Below are 25219 nucleotides of genomic sequence, written 5' to 3' on the forward strand. Positions count from 1 at the left end.
CCATTATTCACTCTCCTTCTAGCTCTGGTTTGGCCACTACCAACTATTTGGGTGAAATATTTGTCTCTTTAGCTGCTAAATGCTCTGCTATGTTCACTAGCTGGTCGCTAACTGTTTAGTTCTGGGCAGGAAACAGCTGCCTGCTCCTGCTGGAAACAAGGTACCCAAACAGTATAGATGCAGGTCAGGAAACCAAAACAATGAGCTGAAAGATGCTATAAAGCTTCATAAAGCTGAAGGGAACGGCAGAGTCAGGTGAAAATTCACCATGAGTTTGTCAGTTTGAGTGACCCCTTTACTTTCACGTACATATAGTCCTTTAATCCTTTATCCACATGAAAAATTAATTAGTGAAGCTTTAAATAAGTCTTGAAAATGCTGCATCTGTTAAGTCTTACAGGTTTTGCTCTTCAGCTGCACCTTGGCTACCTCACTTGCCATCACACAACTAACACTTCTATTTGCATCATTCGTCTATTCCTGGAAGAGGTAACAAACAGAGAAAAAATGCTCAATCAGGCCTCGAAGTGTTCTGAAATCAAGGTTCACAGTTGCACAAGTAGAGAAGTTGTTTTTTTTTTTTTTTTTAACATCTGTGACTTTCCAAAAAATCTCTGAACTGTTCCAACCCACACAGGCCACATAAATTCCTGCCCATGGAATAAAATGCATAATCCAAGCCAGAACTGTCTTGTACAGGACTTATTCCCAGATCTCTTTTTGATGTTGGGACTATTTTGGGACGCCCTGGTCGGAGCTCTGAGCCTTTTTGTCACAGTCGTAGGGGGTTTCCAGCACCTTCTCCCCATCCTACAAAGACTTTGCAGAGAGGATTTGTGTGTGTTTTAGGCCTCTTCTATTTGTAATGTACCTATTCAGTTGGACTGAAGTCATCTCTCTATTGCCTCCCTGGGTGAATCACACGCAAAAAAATGTGCCCCTGATTCTTTACATGATGATGAGCAACCCACAGCTCACTAGAATAACACATTCAAAGAAAACTAGGTCACAATTTCAAGGCAGGGCAAACAATTCACCCCCTTGTCAACGCCTCGATAAAATATTCCCCTGGCATTTAGGGTCCTCTGTAATTTAACGTGTGTCTGTCTGTATGTGTGCCCCAACTCCCGACGACCAGCCCCCCATGCCTCCCACTGCATGTTTGTATGCTGGAACAAAAGGGTGGATGCACAGTTAAGGCAACCTTTGTTCGTGACTGTGCAACCATGCAGACATCCAATCAAGTGGCCAGTACCAAACCTTCCCACACGGCAACCACCTCTTTACTTCCCACAGTGCATCAAAATCAGCAAAATTTCCTAAAGACAAATACTTGACTGTAATGTTGGCGAATCATCCTGTTTTTTTTATATCACAAAACTTGTTTTGTAAATTTTCATCTGAACATTAAGTTTAAAAAATTGTCAGCTCTGCTCAGAAATCTCTCCCCTTTCTTCTCAGCGCATTACCACAAACTGGTCCAATCAGAACCGGTTCACATGGCCCTGAGCATGTGAAGGCAAACACAACAGGAGAGGATAAGGGGATGAGTAATGTTTATACTGCACTGTATTCCTGTTAGTGCTGTGAAGCGGCTGCTCCTCCTCTCTGCCTTGCCATGATGAAAACCACATGTTGAATGAAAGGCGACGCCTCATCAGCCCTGCACCTGAGACACACTGACCGCAGGCCTCTACGTCTACCCTCACACTCTGCACAGATGATCCAGAGAGCCAGGAGAGTAGTGGAAGAGCCTCGGCATAGCAGCCAAAAGCAGTTTATTTTCCTGTCCGCCTCAGGCTCGGCCCTGATTGAACATTCTTTGTGAGGAATGTTTGGAATCCTGATTTGGAAACCTAATCCTCTCTGAGTCTCTTTCACTTAAATATATTACAAGGTATATTACATCTGATGTCAATAGTTACTAGGTTAAAATTTCACGGAGCATCAAGCTATTAAATCGATACATCTTTAAAACCATTTATGTATTCTGCAGAGGTACATGAGTTAATGCAAATGTCTAATAAAAATGTTGTTTCAACATATTATGCAAATCAGTACCAACACTGGGGAAATGGACAAGACTTGACTGTGTTTTTTGTGGCCTTGTTGCCTTCAGAGAGAAGCAGTCCCCTGGAAACCCTGGAGCTACAAGGGAATCAGTGCCTCGATCAAGGACACTTTTACATGAGTCAGTTTAGCATGAATTGACAGGTATGAAAACATCCTTGGAACGGATCTGTGTCTAAAGAAACTTTAATTTCAGAAGCATCAAAGCATTTTTTCTGTGCTGAATAGTAGTGTAGAGTACTTTAGCCAAACAGCAACTATGACAGCTTGAGGCTGAAGCCAATGCAGAAGTACCTTGAAGTGCAATGCCACAGACGGCCACTAGATGCTGGCTCTAATTGACTCCCATTCAAAAAAGTGTCAACTTCTCTCTTGAAATACTAAGACAATGATTTTTTTCAACGAATCATTATGGTCTCAATTACTAAAAACTAATGAGTGTACTGGTGGTCATTTTGGAAATTATTGCTCCAGCCCAAGGTAGCGAGGCGTATTTCCAGAGTATTGACAGTAACGTCCCACTCCTTATTTGGAAGGTCATGGCTCCAAACTGGCCATAAGCTGCAACTCTGCGCTTCAAACCGGCTCCAATGTAAACCAATGTGTGATGTCACACTTCGCTACATCCATCTTCATATACACTCTTTTTTATTCCATGCATTATTATCGTTGTCAAAACCTTATGTAAGGTTGCAGCATATAGGCTCAAGCAGGTCTTTTAAGCTCACTTCTTTCTAAATTCTTTTTTTATTATTTTTATTGGTAAAATGTATGAATTTGACGCATTTCTCCTTTAAATAAAAATGCAAGTTATCAAAACTGATCAGTAATCACCATAAAAGAGGCAATCACCAATGTAAACAACAAAACAAGTATACCTTTAAACTTTTGTTTAATGTTCCTGGAATAAACAAAGGCCCAGATTTAGGACTCACAACCATCTGTCCTGCTGAAATGTCCTTTATCAACACAGCAGCTTCAGCATGTCACAAGCCAGAGACTTCCTCCTTCCGTCGACACGCCCTGCAAAATATGAGCCTTTGCAGGGCAGAAGGCTAGAGGGCTGATCATGCCAGAGTGAACTAATTCTTTCTTATCAAAAGGCTAAAGGTGATGGTGTGTTCGGGCAGTTCTTGTCAAATCATACATTTGCACCTCAATGTTGCCATTGAAAAGTTACAAAAATCTTAATTATGAGTGGTAACTTCAGGGCAAGATCCATGACATCCAAATATACTGTACAAATATGTTTAAATGTATGTATAATTACCTTATAAAATTGGTCATGTCAGGAAACATTTGCTTATTTACACATCCAGCAGACATAAAGCAACATAAGCATTTATTTGGAGGCGGATTTCTGCCATGTAATTAAGTTCCATATTTACTCTCCTTGTAGCTCATATTAGGTCTACACCAACATCTGGTAAAAATATCTATCTCTTCAGCTGTTAGATGCTCCATTATGTTCATCAGCCAATCACTAACTTGAAACTGCGCTGATGAGAGCGATGAGAGTGAATCAAAACAGCAAAGTCGTGGACTATAAAGCTAAAACAGTGAGCTGAAAGACACTAAAGCTCTGTATAGCTGAGGGAAACTGCAGAGTCAGGTGATAATTCTCTGATGGTTTGTCACAACTAGTGACACCTCTCACATACACATACTGTAGTTGCTTCAACACATAATGGGAAACTGGCAATCAGTGAAACAGATTAAGATAAATATGTTCATGTAACTTGTCTGTAACGTCCTATGATTAAGAACATGGGTAAGGCTGCTAACAAGAACACAAGAGTTTAAGTCTGGTTTCCATTATTTACTCTGTGCAGTGGCTTTTTTGGTCCAGTTCCTGTGATGTAATTACTGATGACCACCTACAGGCAATTACCACATGGTCTCATGATATATCTTTACATGTTGACGAGAGCCATTGAGCAATGGATTACAGCATACTAAAAGCCATAAAGGATGCATCACTTGTGTTGTCTCAATTGGGCAAAAGAAGACCTGTTGTGTCATATTTAGTCTTGAAATATGGACTTGTACATAAAATTATTTCCTGCCACCTCTTGGGGTGTTGTTACACCAGATCTATGACATCACTCTGGTGGACAAAAAGCATAAACATGAACAAATCCTGTCTTTGTGCATCCAACTTACATTAACCTTGCACGACAAACTTTACTATAAGGTCGGTAGACATCACTGTCAAAACTGCCATAATGTCTTTATTTAACTACTACCCCTCCCCCCTCAGATCCCCAGCAGAGTGGCAGCAGTGGGTCAGCAGGAGCAACATCATTATAATGGGTAACTGTCATTATAACATGGCTAAGGTAATTAAAACAACCACTCAACCATTGGTTAAACTGAAGTAATGTGCTTTATTTGTTTTAAAACTGAGGTTAAGGTTCAGATTGGCTGCATGACATCTAAACTTGTCATGAAGGTGTAACCGATTACACATAATAATGGAGAAACTTAAGATGAGTTCCAGTAGAAACTGCGCACACTTCAGGATTAGTAATATCTGTTTAGTCAGCAGCAAGTTCAGTTGATGACTACTTCTCTCTGGTTGTGGTGCATTAACCCTTTCAGCTTTTCTGAGCACGTATGTAAACATAAGTTGCTGATGGGCACTTTGTCAAAGTCAGGGGAAGAAGTGTACTTTCACAATGAGAGAAGTCTGAGCTAATAACAGTCAGTCTATAGATAGACTGTGTTGTGTGTGCCTTTATTGGGATTTCATTACAATCTGAGTACAGAGGGGGGTATACAGCAAACCTCTGTGAGGCGAACTGAAAGGCCTCTTTCATAGGACTTAATTGGGAAACATTTAGACTCAGTTAACTTCTCATACAAATTAATACAACCTGACCCTGTCTACATCCTGTGTTTGCCTGTAGCCAATCATAAGAAAATACAAATCATAGTGTGTAAGATACACCAAATTAAAGAACGATATAGTATGAATACGAAGTGTAAAAAAACTCAAAAAGGGCACGTGTGCAGGAAAAGTTACTTTAAAAGTCCACTCTGGGAAAAACCCCTGATGTGATGGAAATTAGAGCAGAGTTATGAAAGACTCTCTTCTCCAAAACAGGCAGTTTTACAATGTTTTTTCTTACCAAGAAGGGCTTGGAACAGCTGGCTGCCCAGGATGGTGGACACTTTGCCCACGCTAGTCTTCAGGGCCTGCTCGTCAGGACTGGTCAGGTTGGCCTGGTACTGCCTGAGCAGCTCCACTGCCCGCTCTGTGTCTGCCTCACAACATAAATACATGTATCAGGACAACAGCAGCAAAGCATCTATGTATGTTAACAATCCTCAGTTCATAATATTCTTTAAAACTATAGAATTAACGTTAACATTCATTAGACACTTAATCAGGGGACAGAATACGACAATATGACAAAATAGAGTACCTCATTAAATCTGTTATGGCTGCAACTACTCATTATTTCTGTTATTGATTCATCTAAAGCTTATTTCCTCGATTAATAGTTTGTCTGTAACATGTAAATGGTAAAAAATGCAAATTACAAGTTCCAAAGCCTTTGCAGACATCATCATATGTCTTGTTTTGTCCGACCAAAAGTCAAAAATGATATTCAGTTTACTGTCATATAAGACAGGTTGTTCCAAGTGCAATAAATGTGCTTTATTTGTACTAAACCTGGACTGCACTGCTAAGCAGTACTTTATTATGACCACCATTCCAATGGTTTGATATTTTTAACGAACAGATACCTTTTGTTTGTTGTTGTTGTCTGCTGTAACTGTTGTGATTAACGTCCTGTGTACTCTTGTATGTTGTGTTTGTGTTTTTTTTACCCTCTACTGCAAATCAAATTTCACCTTGAGGGACAATAAAGATCTGAACTGAAGTGAACTGAAGAGACTAAGAAAATCACACGTGACAAGATGAAACCAGTAAATTTCTGCCATTTTTGCTTAAATCATTTGATGCTACAACTTCATTTTTGTCTATCATGGACACACCGTTAAGTACAAATATAGGTATTAATCCTACTGACTGGGGTACCTGCAGACGCCAGAAGTATACTTTTAATCATATCTCACTGGTGCTTTATTGATATTCTATCATTCCAATGTGGCATGACTTTGTCAATCAGTTTGTTCCTAATCAATTCATATCATTGTTTTCTGTTTCTGTTTTAATTAGTTCTTTTTAAAAATACCAATGTATTGGGGTCCTGGGGGACCCCAGTCAAAAGCACCAAATTCAACTTATGCAGCTTGAATAGATGGAACTATTTACTGAGTTCATGTTTGCCATGGGTCCTAATTTAAAGTATCACACACTATCAGGGGGGTAGGAGCACTCTGTCAGTCATTTTGAAGGCTTTGTGGAAAGATTGTACTTGGGATAAAAACTCTGAAAAGTATATATTTACGTTTTACACAATCTGCAAATTGACTGTAATTTTCCCAAAATAACAATGTTTGTTTTTTTGTTCAGATGACACTAATTACATAACTAATAGTGTTTTGAGAAGGAATAAATCAATCAACATTTTGCTATGATGGTTGTTTTTCTACAGTAGTTTATTCTCCTTGTATGTTACATAAATTGGTAGGACGAGAGTTAAAAGATAAAACATATTCTAATAATGATTTATATTTGTCTTACAGCCAAAATGCAGCACTTGTCTGTCTGGTAAACTCTCCTGCAGAGCACATTAAAGGTGTTTTTCTCTTGCAACACGACTGTACAGCCGGTTGTTGAACCCGGTGGGTGGTGAGGAACACGGCAGAGAGAGATGATGCACATCACGGAGGTAAATCTACCGCTTCACAGTTTCCTAACCTGATCCTGAACATTTAGAAAACCTGAAAACATTTCACTGCTGCAGCCGCTGCCCGGAAGTCCCACAGATTTTTTAGTTTACCTTTTTTTTCATTCCCTGAGGACAAATAATTTCCTGTTTTCTCGATGGATGATAAGTGACATTAGTGGGACAGTGAAAAGCCATGTAAACAGTTTCATGGAGTAATGAGATGACGTTAACCTAAAAAAAAGTTAAAAACAAAACTTTTTGACACGTGAGCAGGATGAAGACGCAACGAAATGTTAACGGTACTCACCATATTTATGCACCATGCTGTGGCCGACTTGAAAAGTCATGTAAATGACAGTTTTGGGAGGGTTAGATGAGAAAAAAACAATTACAGTTACAGTAATAGTCCCGGATAATCACACAACAAAGATCTGTCGCTCCTTCTTCACAAAACAAAATGATCTTGAGTTTTTAAATCCAGTCGCTGGACACTCCCAGTCTATCTGAAATGTGCCTGCAGCAGTCAGCAGTGACACCCACAGACAGATGTGACGATGTGACAAGAGGAGATTGTTTACTTCATGTCAAGTTTCCAGAAGTTGGGCCAAAATACGACTCCAGAGCGTGACATGTGTTCCCCCTCCCCTCTCTCACATGCCTCGCCTTCATGGAAACCTGCCCAGCCTTATTGGGACACAGTAATACTGACACACTTACACTAAGCCTCCTGAGAAATGCTTAGATTATCTGCTGGATGACATCATCAATATAGTGATCAATCAGTGAGTTAGTGAAGCTGTATCTTGTCCATAGTTAAATTTTCCTCGGATCAGCCTCAGGTCGCCTCTTTTCCAAATTATTGGATTGAGTGCCATCTAGTGGTGCGTTAAGGTGTTGCTGGATCAAGCAAATCAGTTTTATCTACTCCAGTGGTAGGAAAATAGCGACCAAGTGCGGCCCTCCAGAAATATATTTGGCCCCACGACAAAAGCTGAAGTTTTGACTTTATTAATTTGCATCAAAACCTTTACATAATTGTTCACAAATCTACTGTAGGTGACAAAATATACTGTCAATCCCAATAATTATGTTACTTCTGTATTGTCCCCACAGGAGTGGTTGCACCGTGCTGAAATTACATCTAATAAACCTACCAGAAATTAAATTTTAATATGTGAACTCCACAACTTTAGTCTATCAGGTCATAACAGATTTATTTTTCACACACATAAATAGGTGGCAGTTGAACAGAAATGGTGTGTTGATGCCATTTTTTTCTAAGGCAACAATAACAACGGTCCTGTAAGTCAATGATGAATGACGCAGGCCACTGTGTGTGGATAACAAAGTAATCTCTAGTCTCAAAGTGCAACACAGAGCATGTATTCATGTATGAATCATTTTCAGCCAAATGACTATTAGAATAAGCGGACACTGTTAGCCATCACTTGTTAATGGGAAGATGACATCTGCCTGCAGATACAACCCTAAACAGAGTTATAAATAAACATATAGGCATGTGTTTCCACTGCGCTGCTTATTGGCCCTCCAATGAAAAATCCTTAAAAAACTGGCCCATGGTTGAAACTAATTGCTGACCCCTGCTCCACTCTACTGCATATGGTGTCCCTGAGGCAATAAAGAGTCTTTTTTGACCCTTGAACCTCCCATTTATGAATATTTACATTTTTACACGTTGTAATATCTGATGCAGCATTTTGAGGTGGGGACACACTCTCAGGAAGCTGCCACATGTGGCACACTGTCTCAGTAGTGTGAGATATATTTGTCTCTCTATCACCATGGTGGTGGAAAAAGTATTTAGATCCTTTACTTAAGTAAAAGGAGCAACACCATAATATACAAAATATCCTTCCTTCAAAATTTGACTTTAGTAAAAAGCAAAACGTGTAAATATTCATTAAGCACACAAGATGGGCTCTGTCAGTGTTACATTATCACATATTATAGTATTGGATTAATATAACTGATGCATGAACATATAAACAGCATATTAATGTAGTAGTTGGATGTGGTGCATCAAATACGTTTGAAAATAAATGCTGAGTTATTACATAAATAAACAAATAAACAAGTAAAACTTTTCTAATGTTCAGTACTGTGCAAAGGTTTTAGACATTAAAAATAAAGTGAGGATGCTTTGAAAAATAATACCATGAATAGTTTTTATTCATCAATTAACTATTTACAAAGTTCATTAAACAGGAGACACCTAAATGAAACCAAACCAAACCAATTTGGTGTGACCACACCACAGTCTATGGACCACACTCACCAGTTCTTCTCAGTACACCTGCACAGTTTTTCAAGATACTTGGCAGGTTGGTTATTCAAAGTGTCTTGGAGAACTTGTCACAGTTCTTCTGTGGATTTAGGCGTCTCAGTTGCTTCTGTCTCTTCATGTAATCCCAGACTGACTCCATGATGTTGAGATCAGGGCTCTGTGGGGACTATATCATCTGCTACAGGACTCTTTGTTCCTCTTGTAACTGAATATAGATCTTTATGGCTCTGGCTGGCTGTTTTGGGTCATTGTCATGCTGCAGAATGAATTTGGGACCAATCAGATGCCTCCCTGACAGTATTATGGATATGAATCTAAACATCTAATAGGTTACACCTCTGGATAAGTATAGTCTTCTTTGTTATAGGATTATTACTGTAGGTGTAGCTCTCTTTGAATAAAGTGTACTGTCATGTTCAATTGTCTTTAAATTTGTCTTGTTTTGTTTTGTTTTTTCTAACCACAAAAGGATATCAAGAAGGGTTGGGTGTGAGTTGGGTGGGGATTTGTTTTGTTATGTACTTGTTATTTGTTAAATGCCAATAAAAATAATACTAAAAAAAGAATTTAAACAACTAAAGTGCCTAAAGAAAGAGTACTGTATATGTTGCTTGTATTCACCTGAACAGTGTTCCACAGAAATCAGATTTTTCTGGGAGTTTTCATTCCTACATGGCATTGATACATTATCACAAGACCCCAGTTTTCCAAAAATTAGTCTTCATGCAGCAGTAGATATATACACAGACACACAAGAGTATAGAAAATACTTTTAGTGTTTTGGGCTCTAGTTATATACACATCTTTCCTGCAGTAATGACACCATGAAAAAAAGAAAAGTTTTGAAACAAATCAAAGCAACTACAACACAATGACATAAAGTGCTGAGTGGAAATTCAGTGCATGTGGCGGTTATACAATCAGACAAAAGCTTCATATTTTCAGTAGCAACGGAAGAATGATCAAACATGAAAGACCCTGTCAAAAAAATAGGTATACCCAGTAAAAAAATACTAAAACCGCCATCCAGTGGCACGGTGCTGATATTTGATTCATATCTTATAATATCTGTAAACATTCTCATTTTCATGGCTTCACAATGCAGTTTATGGTAATTCACATCAACGTGCTTTCCTCCTGATCCAGGTCCAAACTGTTCTGGCAGTGCAGACAAGGATATTTATCAATACCGGGGCAGAAACATCCGCTGCTGGAGTCAGCTGAACTACACAGTGGGTAAGAACGGGGACAGTTCCTTCTCATTCCATGCGGAAATATTGTTGTTGTTGTGTTTCCTTGACCCTGTTTAAAAAGACAAAAAAGGTATGAAAACAAATGAAGGGATCCATTTTGACACTTTCAATTTCAGTTTTACTTAAAACATTTACTTGACGTTCTATTAAAACATTCTCTGATGTGTTGTTCTTGTAAATAAAGGGTATATTCTCATGTTTTTTTTCACCACTTTACCCATTTCTCCATTAGAAAGCCACATATATAAGATGTATGCAAACCCACCCATTAACTGTGTGAGCTGTTATCTGGAATACTGCATGCAACACCCAAATGTTAATAATGTCTTATTTTAGTATGATTATTGACAATATGTTAAGTAGAGCTGAAACAATTAGTTGGTTAATTGGTTAGTAGATCAACAGAAAATTAATCTGAAACTATTTTAATAATTGATTAATCACTGAAGTTATTTTTCAAAACATTCCCTGAATCTACAGCTTCTTAAATATTTTCTTTCTTTTCTTTTCTCTATATTTACAGTTAACTGTGAAAAAGACAAAATAAGCAATTTGAAGATGCCTTACTGTAGGACTTCAGGAAATTTTGCTGAGAATTTCTCACTATTTTCTGACATTTTTATAGACTTAACAATTAATTGATTAATTAAGAAATAATGTGCAGAAAAATAATGACAATCTTTAGTTGCAGCCTCAATTTTAACATATTAAAATCTAGACTTATGTTACCTTTTCTGTGACAGGAACAGTGTGTTTTCCTGGCAGAGACAAAGAGGTGGATGAGTCATTTTATAATAACTTTCACAGATATTTTGAATATGACACAAATATGTATAAGAAACATCATCTCTCTTTACCACTGAAAGACGTAGAGTGCAGTCATCATCAGAATAGATACAATGTCCACTGTAATCCATATTATTTGGTATTCAAGACGTCCCTGAAACACACAGACATGCCCTCAGGGTCAAGGTGTGTCACATATGTTGGGAAACACTCCTCCAACCTCCAGTACAAATATACGCTTTAACCGATGGGATTATGTTTGTGCAGCTATACTTGTTGCTCACCATAGTCCAGTCAGGCCGGTTCATGTCTTGTAGGAGGTGGCAGGAGTTGGTGGTAACAGAGCTGGCTCCTGCGCACCACAGCAGAGAGAACAGCCAACGCTCATTAACCACCCATAGGTTCACTGTTATGTTTTTGCTCCGAAGTTCCCTGTTAGATACATTTGAAACAGAACATAGAAGAAGTAGGAAATGAGAAGTATATAATATTGGAAGACAGGAATCATTTATCACAGTGATTCAATATCATTTATAATATTGTTTATTGGTATTAGTATTGTTTGTATCTATGTGTGTGTGTATCTGTTAGTAGGTGCACATATGTATGCAGGTATGTATACATATTGTATGATTGATTCTCTTTTTATTTTCCAAAACAGGTTACAATGTAATATTCATGATGCCCAGTGGAAACGTTCCTGATATATAAAGAACATATTGTCTGATGACAAACAACTACAGTGTGAAGCCTTCTGTGAAGCAGAATTTATCCAAAAGTCAAAGATCTCTGTGTGCACAGTTATGTTCAGGTAAATTACCATTAGCTATAGAAACAGGCAGGTTTACTGGTCTCCCTGAAGAGAAAATGCTCTGTTTGCTGTGTGACTTAGGTGAGACTAAAGAAGAGACTGATTCTGTTTTATTGCTCATTGTATGATGACTTAAAGGCTGCACTATTCAGTAAAATGTCCTTAATTTCTGAAGAGTTTTTCTGGATGAATGATTATAAGAAACTTGAGCTGTGTGTCAGGAAGGGAGCCTTTTGTGTGGCTGATTTTATTTGTAAAGAAGACAAAGTTCTTTGTTTGAAATGTAAAACGAGAAGTTTTATTCTTGTCTATGTTTGATTAATGTTTCAATGCTGCAACTATATTTTGGTGTCTTGTACGTCCATTTGGTTCTGGGCATTTATATGTGCATGACACAATAACTAACTAACTAACTTATGCATGAGAGATTTTTTCTGTTTGTTTAAATTGCAAAATCAATAAAATATAAATAATTAGAAAAATAAATACATCTTTAGATCTTCATGTAATACATCTTTTGACTGTATGCATACATGGAATGGATAGCTATGGATATATGGATTTATTATGTACGTTCATGTGCAAACAGTGTCAGTTTGTGCTGTCAAGTGATTAGTTTTAAGCAGGTGATGAGGAAAACACACCTGCGTCATAAACCAAAGGCAACAGTCCGCATGCAGTGTCTTCAGTTAGCACTTCAGCACTTTATTACAGTAGCCCCGAGGTGCAAAACACAACATTTCACAAAACAATTTTGCACCTCAGGGCCACCATATTTTACCATAACATGTTTCTACACTGCATTTCATTCTTTAGCATGTTTTTAAGGCTGGTTTGCTCAACAATTAAACGACACTCCCGGGTTGGAACATTATTTGAATGTCATTCCCTGGAGGCCGATCCTTCGTCTCTATATTCAGTGCCAGCACTGTGTCTCAGCATGTTACAGATACACTCCTAATTAACTCACTACTGTGCTTGCCCCCTGGCACCACTACATACAATATAATATGGGTGTATTTTGTTTGTTTGTGTGTTTGTTTGTTTTTTTTGCCTGATTTTTGATGTAGTCAACTTGCTGTACTTCACATTCAGGTGGTTCCCTCCTTCCTTAAGCATATCCCTTACATTATCATAGATCTGGATGAAGCCTGGAGCCGTCATATTTACATACTCTCTTTGTTTTGGAGGAAGCCAGAGGACCTATTAAAAGGAAAATCCATTACCTTAATAAACTTTGCAGAATCATGAAATATGTCTATCAAATTCCACTGAAGAAATTAACAACAGACTTACCAGACTTTGGTCAATGCCAGACTCCAAGATGGTGCTGACTGTGTCTATTGTATCATTTTCTGGGTTGGAACAACGTAGGTCAAATATCACTGAAATATTGTGCTGCTTGGCAAGGTTGAGGAGCTGAAGTAAGGAAGGTATCGTCTGATTCCTTGCTATTTCCTTCTCCTCTTTTGAGAGTTGGGACACTGAACGGAAAGGATCTGTCTGGATATCACAGAGGTTAGGACAGGATGTCATTTTGTCATCAGTTAGAACATATGATGTTAAAAGAAGTCAGATAATACATCTTGTAGTACTGTAGAACTGTGTGATACAGCTTCATGTGCAAGTATGTAAACATTTAAATCAAGCCCTCACCTTTAGGAACCATTCACCTGCATTCAGACTCTGTAATTCTTCCCAGGTCAGGTTGGTGCTGTGGCTAAATTCAATATCAGGGAACCTCTCTTTAACGTTTGTCGTTCTCCTCAAGAACCCAGAGGAATGGTCATGCATCAGGAAGGGAATTCTGTCTTTACTAGGTTAGAAAAAAACAGTAAAAATTAACATATGTGAAGACAAAACAATTGCAATTTAAAGCATAAGGCTGGTGATTATATTTTTCTTATTGTCAACAAATCTCATGTGCGGAGCCAAACCAACAATGAACTGCTTACAAGTATTGTGTGTCTATCCAAAAGCACATATGTTCTATTCCTCTGTGCCATAGACCTCTGTTGTTGTTCAAAAACTATTAAAAACACGTAAATTGTCACGGGTTCACCGTCTTGAGTATTGCCTTAGTTCCTTGGAGTTGTCTGCCTGGTTTGTGACCCTGCTCGTTTTTTTTGGACTGATTAAAGTATTTTGGACTCTGCTCCTGTCTCTGGTATCGTGCTTCTGGGTTCTGAGGTTCTGAGTCGTTACATAAATAAGCCGCACCGCTGCACTGGGTAGCCAATTTCTTACCTGAGTGTGTGTAGCTGGTTTTTCAATTTTTAAATTTCTTTTCTGTCCTATTATTTTTATTTCTTGTGTGAATGTGTGTGTTTGATTTTTATTTGTTGCATTTCTGTATTTAACTTACCTGTATTAAACTTTGCTTTAAAATGATTTTATCATGTTTATCAATTGCTTTTAAGCTGATGTTATGCACTGTGAACTGCTGCTGTGTATGAAAAGTGCCAAACAAATAAAATTGACTTGACTTGACCGTGACATGTTCCTTCACCACGAAGAGTACAGTTTTGGAAGTTTGTTTAGAAATGGCTCCATAGACGAAACAGTGATCCCATCTTCAGTCTCAGGAGAGAAGTTCCTTGTACAGCAAACTCCACTACGCATGTGTGGGGATACGTTTACAGAGATTCATTAGCTTGTTGTGCTACATATCGCCTCTTGAATTTGTGCTACATTGTAAATTCCTCAAAGAACTTAAGTACAAAGTCAAGAGGCTGTGATATGTAGCACAACAAGCTGGCAAAGCATTGTAAAGCATTTGCCGTACAAGGAACTTCTCTCCTGAGACTGAAAATGTGATCGCTATTATTAGTCTTTGAAGCAATTTCTAAACAAACTACCATAACCTTAGTCTTCAGGGCAAATGAACATGTCACCTAGTGCAGTGGTTTGACTCACTGATGTGTTTTTAATTGTTTTTGGACAAAAACAAAGTCTACGGTACAGAGGAATAAGACATATCAGGCTTTGGATAAACACACAATACTTGTAAGTAGGATGAGTTCATTGCTGATGTGGCTCTGCACACAAGATTTGTTGACAAAAAAAAAAAAAAAATCTACAGTGTTATCCTTCAAATGTACATTAAAGGTACCCTGTGGAGTTTTTTGTAAATGTAACATATGCCTCTTGCATGTTACATTAAGTACATCATTTCAGCTTTAAATGGTCACTATGTCTAATAGCAAAATCTTGTAATATAGGATATAATTTTGTGAGTAATTTTACCTTTATTTAATAGTTGTAAGGTGTACATATTTGTGTTGTTTTCATATTTTTATGCTGTAATCTTATATTACATATTTAATACCTGGCCACACAGTATCCAAGGTAACGATGCAGCTATAAAGCCCATCACCGGGGGAACAAGTCAGATCGGGCTTGTATCCCCCAGGTGAGTGTGTGACTGTTGAATGGAAACCTGTAAATATTAATGTATAGCTGATATGAGAGAGAATGAATTACTAATTATAACTATATTGACATTCAGAGTGATTATCTATGTGTACTGATTCATCTGTATCAATAGTGTCTTTTATGTAATTTGTAATATGGTAAGTCTTTGATCCTGGTTAAAGTTAGACCGTTGGCCATGTAATTTGTTATTTAACGGTTATTAACAAAAAATCACAGAAATCATTTATTAGTATTGTAAGTTTCCTTTGATTATGATTTTATTTATTTTAAATAGTTTTACTGAGACCGAGCTTGTATCCCCCAGATCCCGAAGTGCTTGTAAGCAATAAACAATCATCATTGAATCGACATCGGAGCTGACTGTGTGTCTTTGTTGGAGTTAACGTTTCCATCACTGTAGGGTACTGGAGAAATACAATTTACTGAGCTTTTACAATTTTAGATCAATTTCAAATTTGTGCCTAGTTTATAAAATTTTAAATGGTTTGGCCCCTCCTCCACTATGTGACTTTGTGTACACATGCTCAGTAAGTTCTATTAGATCCTCCAGAATATCCTCTATACAAGATTGTACCATACCATTTTGTTGCACTGCATTTGGGCAGTCAGCTTTCTTTGTGAAAGCCACAACTCAGTGGAATGCCCTACCTGTTTATATGAAGAACTGTAGTTCTATCAGTACATTCAAGGCCAAACTAAAAACATTACTAAAGACCAATCACCTGTGTGACCACTGAGTCTAGTTTGCGTTGTTAGTTTCTGATTGACATTGTGGGTGTATGTGATGTGCTGTTGTGTGTAGCTTTGTATTTTGTGTTTTGTATGGTGTGTTCTGTGTGTTTTTTTTGTTTTTTGTTTTGTTTTGTTTTTTTTGCTTTGTACTGTTTGTTGTTGTGCTGTTGTATGTTTAGATTGTGGGGGACTACGGATGCAAATTAGCTTTGAGCTAACTCCGGTACAGTGCATCTTTAATATTTAAAACTGCACACCGTCCCAATCAATAAATCAAATCAAGTACTAACTGTCAGCTGTTAGTCCACCATCATCATCACAACACAACGCAGAGATTGTAGGCTGTCACTATTATCAGCCATATAAAAGAAACTTAACGGGGGCATTATAAACTGTGAGGTTGATATAGTCCCCCGTTACATAAACAAACAAAAGTTATGTTTGCATTCATTGTTTCTCACCAAAACACAATGCATATATCTTCGAGGCCTAAAAATCATGCAGAATTTATTCATGAAACATTTGCAGAACTGATTTTTGGAAAGTTTGAAACATGATTGTTTGCTAACAGTCTTCTTCTTTACTGCCTTTGTTTGAGCTTTGCTGGATTATTTAGCATAACTGCCACCAACTGTTGATCAGTTGAACAGCGTAAGACCATTGGCAGGACTCTGTATCTGTTACCTGTTGGTGCGCATGTATGCATGGGCATCCTCGTGTGTGTGCACGAGATACTAACAAAACGGGCACCCACTCTTAAAAACATTGGTCTATAGCGCTATTACTGGTCAAAAATTCCACAGGATACCTTTAAGTAATTTATGACCCTTATTGACCTTAGTGGGTAAGAGCATTGGTAGTATATTGATAGTAGCAATTATGTGTTATGGAACAGTAGAAATCAACGTTATTTCCCCTTAAAAAACTTTATACATATGCTTTGGTATTACAATTCAGACACAAAAAACTCCTCTTAAACATGAACCCATTTTCACTGTACCTGAGCTGCACGTCTGTCTCAAAGGCTGTCACGCCGCACGCTATGCTCCTATTGAATGACATCATGGTGTTCTCCGGGGCCAGCTGAACACAGTGAGGACAGATGGGTGAGACACACTCATGTGCTTAAACTCATAAACTACCCCAAAGCTGTGTGAACACACACAACCCCATACAGAGTGTTAAATTGAGCCTATTGGTGACCCAGGAGCAAAGCAAACTAACAAGAAGCAAGAGCAACACAGCATATGGGGCCCTCACATGACTGGACATGTTCACACCTGAGCCAGGCATAGAGTGTTTGCTGCAATGTGAACACATGAAAATGCAAAGTCATATAGTGCATATGATGGAATATACTGTATAATTTGTTTTGAATTACAGAAGATGATGATATTTGCATGGATCGTAGACACATTTTCTGTTTGGGTCACTTAAAAGTTAAATGATAATAACTTGACTAAATTAACAACAAACCTGAATTAGAATTGCTATGCCTCAACTGTGACAGCTTTTTCCAAAAGTGTACTAATAACAACATGAAACATGGACTATTTGTGTCTTTAGGGTGTTGACAAAGTAAACAGGATGCTCACCATCGGTGCACCTCGGTGGCCAACAAGCTTTGGCTTTTCAGGTAATTCCTGCAGTTTTATCAGACAAGGTGAATCAATAAGCAACGGACACAGGAAGATGGCTGCTGACACCACAACAAACACCACTGCAATCAGGAACTTCGAGTCTGGTGGAAACAAGAGTTGAACAATAAGATAATAGTCTTTTGTTATTTACATTGCTTTGAGTCTGAACAGAGGGTTTGTACAGAACTCCCTTGAGAAAAGTGAGTAAATAATGAGTATTATTTATACTGTGGGAGAATCATAAGCATCAAAAGTGATTTCCAAATATTTGTATCCTTCTTTTGTATGCCTTTTTCCCTTGGAGGAATTGACACATGAATATTTCACAACATTGTTTCAGGCAACATGCAACATTTCTGCAGAGCGCACAAACTCTAGTTTAGAGGGTTTGAGAACAGATCCTCAACAACATGCTGTATTATTGCAACACATCCTAAACATAACACAAGACACAAGAAGATTGGTGGTGCTGGTGAATTTGTCTCTAATTTTGTAATTTACTGTAAATTGTAGGAGCCATAGCCTTAGCTGACAAACATTTAATTAGCATCATTAAGATGTTCTTTTTTCATTTCATATCTCTACCTTTAATCCTTTATTTATTTTTATTCACTCTGTACTTCAACCTATAGCATTAGCTCAAGATAGTTAATCTTTATCTTATCTTGCAGAAACAGTTTCCTCATTCTCAAAGTTTAGTCTTTTATGTTTTGGCAAGCAAGTGATGATGTTTCTGTCTGGGAAAAAGTTGTGTCTGTATGCAGTTTTGTAATTGCTTGTGACTCATGCCAGTGTGTGCTTTTAAATGGGAGTTCTTCCTTGCTGCTGTCGCCAAGTTCTTGCTAATGTGGGAATGTTGGGTCTCCGTAAAAGAGTCTAGACCTGCTCTATGTGAAAATGCCCTGAGATAATTTCTCTTGTTCTGTGATTTGGCGCTATATAAATAAAACTTGACTTGACTTGACTTTTTGAATGATGTTGATGTGAGACATACATTTGTCCTTGGCCATGTGGAAGCCCTGGAAGACAAACGAGCTCAGCAGGGTCAAAGCTCCGACGGCTCCAAACTGCAAGAAAGGAGCTGTGGCCTGCCAAGAGGTCGACATGCACATCAAAAACACAATGAGAGCCATGCACAAAAACACGTGATTATCATTCCCACGTACTAAACTATTATCCTTATTGTACCTGGAGTGAGAGAGGAACAATTGGCCATTCTTGTCGCCACTTCAGACTGATTCCAACAACTCCAAAAGAGATGAATAGCACACCAAAAAATAACAAGATCTGTGGAAAAAAACCCAAAAATTACATGTGGTGAGAATGTGGTAAGAAATTTAACCTCAATATGATGATGAGGTTTTGGAAAAGAGTTGAACAGATAAATATTTACAATACCTTATGCAGCAAATGTAAGTTGAGTGGTTCTCTCAAAGCAACTTGGATCAGTGCAAAGACCTGTAATGAACAGTGTTGAATGAAATTGCAACTATAATTCAAGACTGGAAAAATAAACAGCCAATTTTATGATTTTTGTTTAGTTGAAATTCTAAACATTGATGTTTGTAATTAACCACTAAGGTATGATGTCCTGCAGTTACTCATCACATCATAACTGTTAAATTGCAAATTATTATATTCTCACCAGCAGCAGAACGCAGTAGCTGGTTAACACTGCGTAAATGATGATCAGTACCATGAACCAGTTCACCCACCGTTTCAGTTTTGCGAAGCCCTCCCTGATAAAAGAACAATAGAGGGCACAACAGGGTTAGCGGAATAAAGGTCACCAAAAAAAAAAGAAACAAAAGAAAAAGAAAGAAAAGAGAGGATTCTGGGCTTTTGTGCTAGCCACAATGTGGGCAGTGAGTGTGTGTGTGTGTGTTTGTGTGTTAACTCACCAGTTAACATCTTCTCGGTCATTAAAAGTAACCAGACAAATGTACATCCAGCATAAGGAAAGCAGGGAGACCACAGTGACAACTGAGAACCAACAGCATGCATACTAGAAAAGAACAGGTGGAGTATAATTTGCTTTCAGTTTTTACGCTTTCATGCTTTTATGAGTAAAATAGTGATAAAAATCTTGAATATTCCATGTGTGAGTGAAAGTATGTGTGAGTGAAAGTATGTGTGAGTGTTCTTCCAGGGTGAACTTGATCTGAGAAGACAATGCCAAAATTCCAACATTTTTTCTTAGTCTGTTTCGCTCTGTGCAATGTGTCGTGACATCTCAACACAAACAGCCCCTTCATTTTCTTTCACCATCAACAACACACCTCCACCATCCACTATATTCTTGTTTCTTGTACCAAATGACAAGCCGCCACCATCCTCCCCCCTCTTTGTAATCCTGTTCCAGATAAGTCCATAACAAGCCTGTTAGGGCCTGTGAGTTTGCCTATTATTCTTGGAACATAAATGCATATTTAGCATTTTAATCATCACTTCATGTTTTCTTTCCATAAAATGTTTTCCCAAAACAAAGGTATTCACTTTATTTTAAAATGAATTTAAAGAAGGGGATTTGTATAGGTCATAGGCAATATTTTATATTACTGAATTCAGCCTGGTGGAATGTTAATCCCTGATTAAAGGGATTTGTAAAGGTTATGCTGCGGTTATCTGAAATCTATAAAGTAATTTGGATCAGATTATCACATACTACAGTGCAGTAAAGAAGAAAATTAAACTTTTACAACATCTATGACTTATCTGAATGTACTATTTATCATATACATATATTTCTATTTACATACACACATATTCAGTTTGTGACATATATGAAAATATGCTCCCAAAACACTTACTTTTCTCTTATTTGTACTTGACTTGTTCCAGTGGCAGCTATACAAGCCCCTGCTGCAAACTAGGCAGCAACTATTGTCTTGCGACATCCCCTCTTCTCCTCATTCACTGTGTAAGGAATGCAGATCCTGTTCTGTGCAGTCTGGATACCTGATACACGTAGCCAGAAGAAGGATGGAGGAAGCCCGGATAACACTATCTCTGGATACTGAGGAGCTGACCTCATTCACTGCTCTCAACCTATGGAGTGCAGGAGAAAAAAAAAGGGATGACTGTGACAGAGAGCAAATGGAGGGAGAGGGAAAAAGGGGGTTTCTTTGGGTATTAAGGCAATCCCTGCTCAATAACACCATCAATAGAGCCTGTGTGCAAAGGGGGTATAACCACTGGGAGCACTTACAATGGCCAGCACCATGGGGTATTGAGAGAAGTGCACAGACTGGCGTGAGAGTGAAGTCATAGTTTGAGCCTTTGCTGCACAAACAGACGCAGTGACAGGCACATCCATGCACATAGAGGGGGTGGAGAGACTAAAGTGTCCTTGTAAGAACAAACAGTTTACTAACTAGCTGAGTGCAACCGAGCTCTCTGGACATGGATGATGATTGGAGTGTAAATCTGGTTTGCTACATTTCCATGATAATAAGCAGCAGCCTGGGAATGGGCTGCAGTAGGAATTTAGTAAACAGGTTGGGACATATCGTTTTACAGCTGCAACGGGTTTCAGTCCATTGGACGTGGGAAATTAAACATATTATTTGTCACCCACCGAAAAGACACATTGAGCAATCTGGGTTTCCATTGTGAAAAGGCAATATGACCAACTGTTTTCTTGTTTGACTTGATTTGACTTGGAGTCTTGCCAGCTATCTTTTCACATGAATTGTTCATTTTGTTTCGATGGTTCAAACCCTTCAGGGCAACAAGTTTATAAATGAGAAGCAATAAGTGAGTTCAAGGTTAGGGCATAAATTTTGAATAGATCAAGCAGGCCAAGTCGAGATAAAACCTAACCATCACTTACCACTCTGTATGACAGACAAAATGACATCTTACCATTAAGCACGACTGAGTTTCTTAAAAAGAAATAGGAGATTACCATAAAACATGAGTGTGCTTGGACAGGCTAGCACGTCCAAATGTCACCTTCATGAAACACAAGACACCTTATTTCAATAAACAAGTGGAACATTTACCAGGAAGTTTTAAACCTGAGATGAATGTTGAGTAATAATCATAATACGTGAGCAACCAGAATGTCAACGGCTGATAAGGTGACAAAAAGAAGTGCAATAAAAAAGTCCCCTCTAGGATCAAGGAACAATTAAATACTCCTTTATGGTTTAATGCCTAACCACAATGTCCTAGTCAAGTCCCTTTTTAACATTTTTATTTATTAATGATTCTCTTATTGTTGCTCTGGTGTTGCCAGAGGTGGCGCTGTCATGTCTTGCATTGTTGAGTAGATTAAAAGATACACACACAAACACACCTTGCCAATTGGTTCATCCACATTCTGTTATCATGTTATGCTCGTTTGGCTATGTAAACTCCAGTTAGGCACAACAATGTAGTGGGTAATAAAATTGATGATAAATTTTAAAAAATTAAAAAGAAAAACCCAATGAGACAAATATATCCAATCAAATAATAATAACTAATATATTTTTATGCACTGAAATATGACAACAGAAATATTTTTTAAATCATTTTCAAAAGATCTTTTACAGTGACATGACATAAAAAGACACAAACACCTTAGTAAGTCAATTTCACAAGCTCTCAATCTCATAGCAGCTGTGATCAAAGATATTTTTTTCACACTTCAACAAAAAATTTGGAAATAGAGCCTGTAATCATGTGCATCACCTGGCACTCACATGCCTTTTATATGTGCAATATGTGCTTTGGTTCTGTCCGGGTATTTCCTTTTTATTTTTATCTGTCTTGTGATTTTATCTTGATTTCTGGAACACCGCTAAATATGTAAAACAGTTCTCAACAGGTGTACAGTGTTTTAACATTATTTGTCATATTCCTTTTTTTGAAAAAAAAAAAAAAAATCCTCTGTATATCTCTTACAGGATCAGAGATGGACTTTGTTGAATTGACTGGCTTCTCAAGTTGTTTTTCAATTTTCTTTTTTTCTTGCTGTGGTCATTATGTTCAAATGGCAAAAGAGTGCCACACGGAGTTGTAATCTTTAGCATTTCAATAAAAAAAAATAAAAAAAATAAAAAACAAAAAAAAACAGCTAACCTTTATCCAATGAAACAATTTTCAATAATATACAAATTAATCAAACGGTTATGATGTGAAGAGACATTCAATCAGAAGCTTTAGTGTGGATTCCTTGTGACCACATGGTTGACTACAAAACCATTAATGTCAGTCACTGTCAGTGCAATCAAGCAACAAATGTGAGGTTGTCCATGTACACAATGATTCATCCATTAATAGTTTAATCCTTTGCACCACGGGACAAAAATCCATTATGTATTTAATCACTTATCAGAGTGTCCATAGAATGAGGATGAGGTACACAACATATGCTTTTATATAGGATAGGCTACCTTAAACTTTATCTATCTATCTATCTATCTATCTATCTATCTATCTATCTATCTATCTATCTATCTATATGTGCATAAGCAGATTTACTCACCATAAATCCCTCTCGGTCGTTAAAAAAAAACAGACTCACACGCTTCTTGGGAAAAACACTCTCTTCGTCTGTCATCCTTTCCACTCTGCGGATCCGTGGACTGAATGTGAATGGTCCCACATGAATGACTGCGGGTGAAGGGGTGTTACCCGAACTGAAAGGGAGGATCCATTAAGTTCAGCTCAGGTACTTCACAACATGAAGCGAGTAGGTAGGACAACTACAGAACTACAAATAGCCTTGAGCTTATGAGGATAATTTCGCTCCTCAAGGTCACTTTTACCAAAATACATAAAAAGGGTCAAAGATGAAGCTATAATATCTTAAACTGAGATTTAAACAAACAACACACTTATTGAAGATAACACATGGGCTTACTTTTGATTTAGTCTCGAGCGCTCCAACACCACCGCGTGCCTTTGATGTGGTAGTTACGCTCATTACGGGCTGGCACCTGCACAAACTTTGGTGGAGAAGTAAACTTAAACACTATTATGATATTATAATAAAACAAACAGGGCGGAAATTGTAACAGTAACAATGCAGCCAGTAGTATTGTAAATATCTCATTGAATAGTCCAGGAATCGCATCATAGCTGCCACAGAGTTTTAGATGTGTCGTGCGTGTTCTTTTCATGCCTTTCAGCAGTAGGTTTCTCTTCATGTCTCTCAATGTAAAAAAATAAGCTTGCACAGACTTGAAATCTGTTTTGTAAAGCTCCATCACAGTGAACATAGGGTCTGATTTAATTCTTATCAAAGGGATTATTCCTCGATGAAGCAACGCAGACTTGTCAAATCAATGTGCGCTTCTGACTTCATCACACGCAAGAGCAAAAGCGCACATGTGAGGCTTTACTCTGATCAAGCGCATCTCAAGGCTCTGCGAAAATGATTTTCATAGTCATTTAAAAGAGCTTGAGAGAACTTGAGCTGTCTGCTGCTGTCAGCTGAAGTAGGAAAAATGTGTAAATGAGAGATTGTAGCAGATGTAAAAGCAAAAGTGAAGTTAGAAATACCAAAAGAATGGTCTTCGTGAATGTGAAATCTTGATTTTGGTTCTGGATCTACTTTCTATTTCATTTTGTGAAGAGGAATGTGTTTGTGGTTAATGTGATGAGATATGTAAGAGGACATGAATAGTGAGCTGAACTGTCAAGGTACATTTACGTTGCATGAATTAGATCTATAAAGATCCATGACTATTTTTCTAGGAATGCTTACCTACGTCTCAGTTTACGCAATTCTGGTCTCTCAGTTACGCACAACGAATACTGTTTGTGTAAAAATGTGCAGAAAAGAGGAAATAGGGAAATTACACACTCACTGGCCCCACTGAATCATTTGATTGTTAATACTAAAGCATCAATGTGTAAGCAACATTTTCCTGCTGTAGCTGCTGGAGGTGGAGCTGGTTTAAACTACTTTGTATACATTTGGTTAGTAAGTTGTGGTTGAGAGGAAGATGAGTAGGCCTAATGATCAATGGGAGAGGAAAGAAAAATAAACCAAGCTCTGAATCACAAATCTGTTCTCAGTTTTTGAAATTTTCCTGTAATCTTTGATTTATGGTGAAATATTGGACCATTTGAACATTTGTGGAAATTAAACCATGTGAGAGGTTTAGAGGGAAAAATCACTATTTGATGGAACTGTTAACAACTCATAAACATCTGAAATGTGACCCCGACTACACCCTGCTTTATGTAAGACGTCAAAAGCCAAAAAGGTTGGAAACCACTGATTTCATCTTGAACCATGTGTTGTGTTATAAAAGCTTGTTATATTATCCATTGTGTCAAATCTTCATCTGAAAAGTAACTAAAGCGTCAAATAAATGTAGTGGAGTAGAAAGTACAATATTTCCCTCTGAAATGTGGTGAAGTGTAAGTATAAAGTAGCATCAAAT

At 37.8% G+C, this 25219-nt stretch overlaps 2 protein-coding genes and 1 long non-coding RNA gene across 5 annotated transcripts in view; 1 reads left to right on the plus strand and 2 right to left on the minus strand.

Annotated features, from left to right (window-relative positions):
• The window catches only part of dlg3 (discs, large homolog 3 (Drosophila)), an 83633-nt gene extending 76022 nt beyond the window's left edge, over positions 1 to 7611 (minus strand). The window contains exons 1-3 of one of the 3 annotated variants that reach the window (XM_067599571.1): positions 7593 to 7611; positions 7183 to 7209; positions 5202 to 5333 (exon numbers count right to left, since the gene is read on the minus strand). In XM_067599571.1, the coding sequence (XP_067455672.1) occupies positions 5202 to 5333; positions 7183 to 7198 (148 nt within the window). In that variant the 5' untranslated portion in view covers positions 7199 to 7209; positions 7593 to 7611. Of the gene's footprint in view, positions 1 to 5201; positions 5338 to 7182; positions 7529 to 7592 lie in introns of those variants that run through there. The other 2 variants (XM_067599572.1, XM_067599570.1) reach the window with 2 other exon arrangements.
• On the plus strand, positions 6277 to 11934 carry LOC137189610 (uncharacterized). Its single transcript, XR_010929674.1, has 5 exons — positions 6277 to 6479; positions 6730 to 6875; positions 10327 to 10412; positions 11177 to 11208; positions 11881 to 11934. It is a non-coding gene; the product is annotated as an uncharacterized lncRNA (long non-coding RNA).
• On the minus strand, positions 9048 to 23424 carry gdpd2 (glycerophosphodiester phosphodiesterase domain containing 2). Its single transcript, XM_067599578.1, has 16 exons — positions 23311 to 23424; positions 20648 to 20885; positions 19739 to 19842; positions 19483 to 19576; positions 19236 to 19295; positions 19026 to 19124; positions 18832 to 18925; positions 17793 to 17938; positions 17198 to 17280; positions 13687 to 13846; positions 13327 to 13533; positions 13085 to 13233; positions 11504 to 11651; positions 11291 to 11373; positions 11163 to 11191; positions 9048 to 10482 (listed from the first exon to the last, which is right to left on the minus strand). Exons 2-16 carry the CDS (start codon positions 20732 to 20734, stop codon positions 10406 to 10408), a joined length of 1620 nt encoding a protein of 539 aa, XP_067455679.1. The 5' UTR covers positions 20735 to 20885; positions 23311 to 23424; the 3' UTR covers positions 9048 to 10405.
• Positions 23425 to 25219: the final 1795 nt, after the last annotated feature.

Source organism: Thunnus thynnus, chromosome 9 (assembly GCF_963924715.1).
Source record: "Thunnus thynnus chromosome 9, fThuThy2.1, whole genome shotgun sequence".
Lineage (NCBI taxonomy): Eukaryota > Metazoa > Chordata > Actinopteri > Scombriformes > Scombridae > Thunnus > Thunnus thynnus.

Excerpts from the sequence above, each read along its gene's own strand:
- gdpd2 (XM_067599578.1), bottom strand. The coding sequence starts at position 20,734 with ATGTCGCAAGACAATAGTTGCTGCCTAGTTTGCAGCAGGGGCTTGTAT. Across the intron at positions 13,534-13,686 it reads CAGGTGAATGGTTCCTAAAG|ACAGATCCTTTCCGTTCAGT; the intron begins GTGAGGGCTTGA and ends TGTGATATCCAG. Across the intron at positions 11,652-13,084 it reads TTGACTACATCAAAAATCAG|GGAACTTCGGAGCAAAAACA; the intron begins GCAAAAAAAACA and ends TGTATCTAACAG.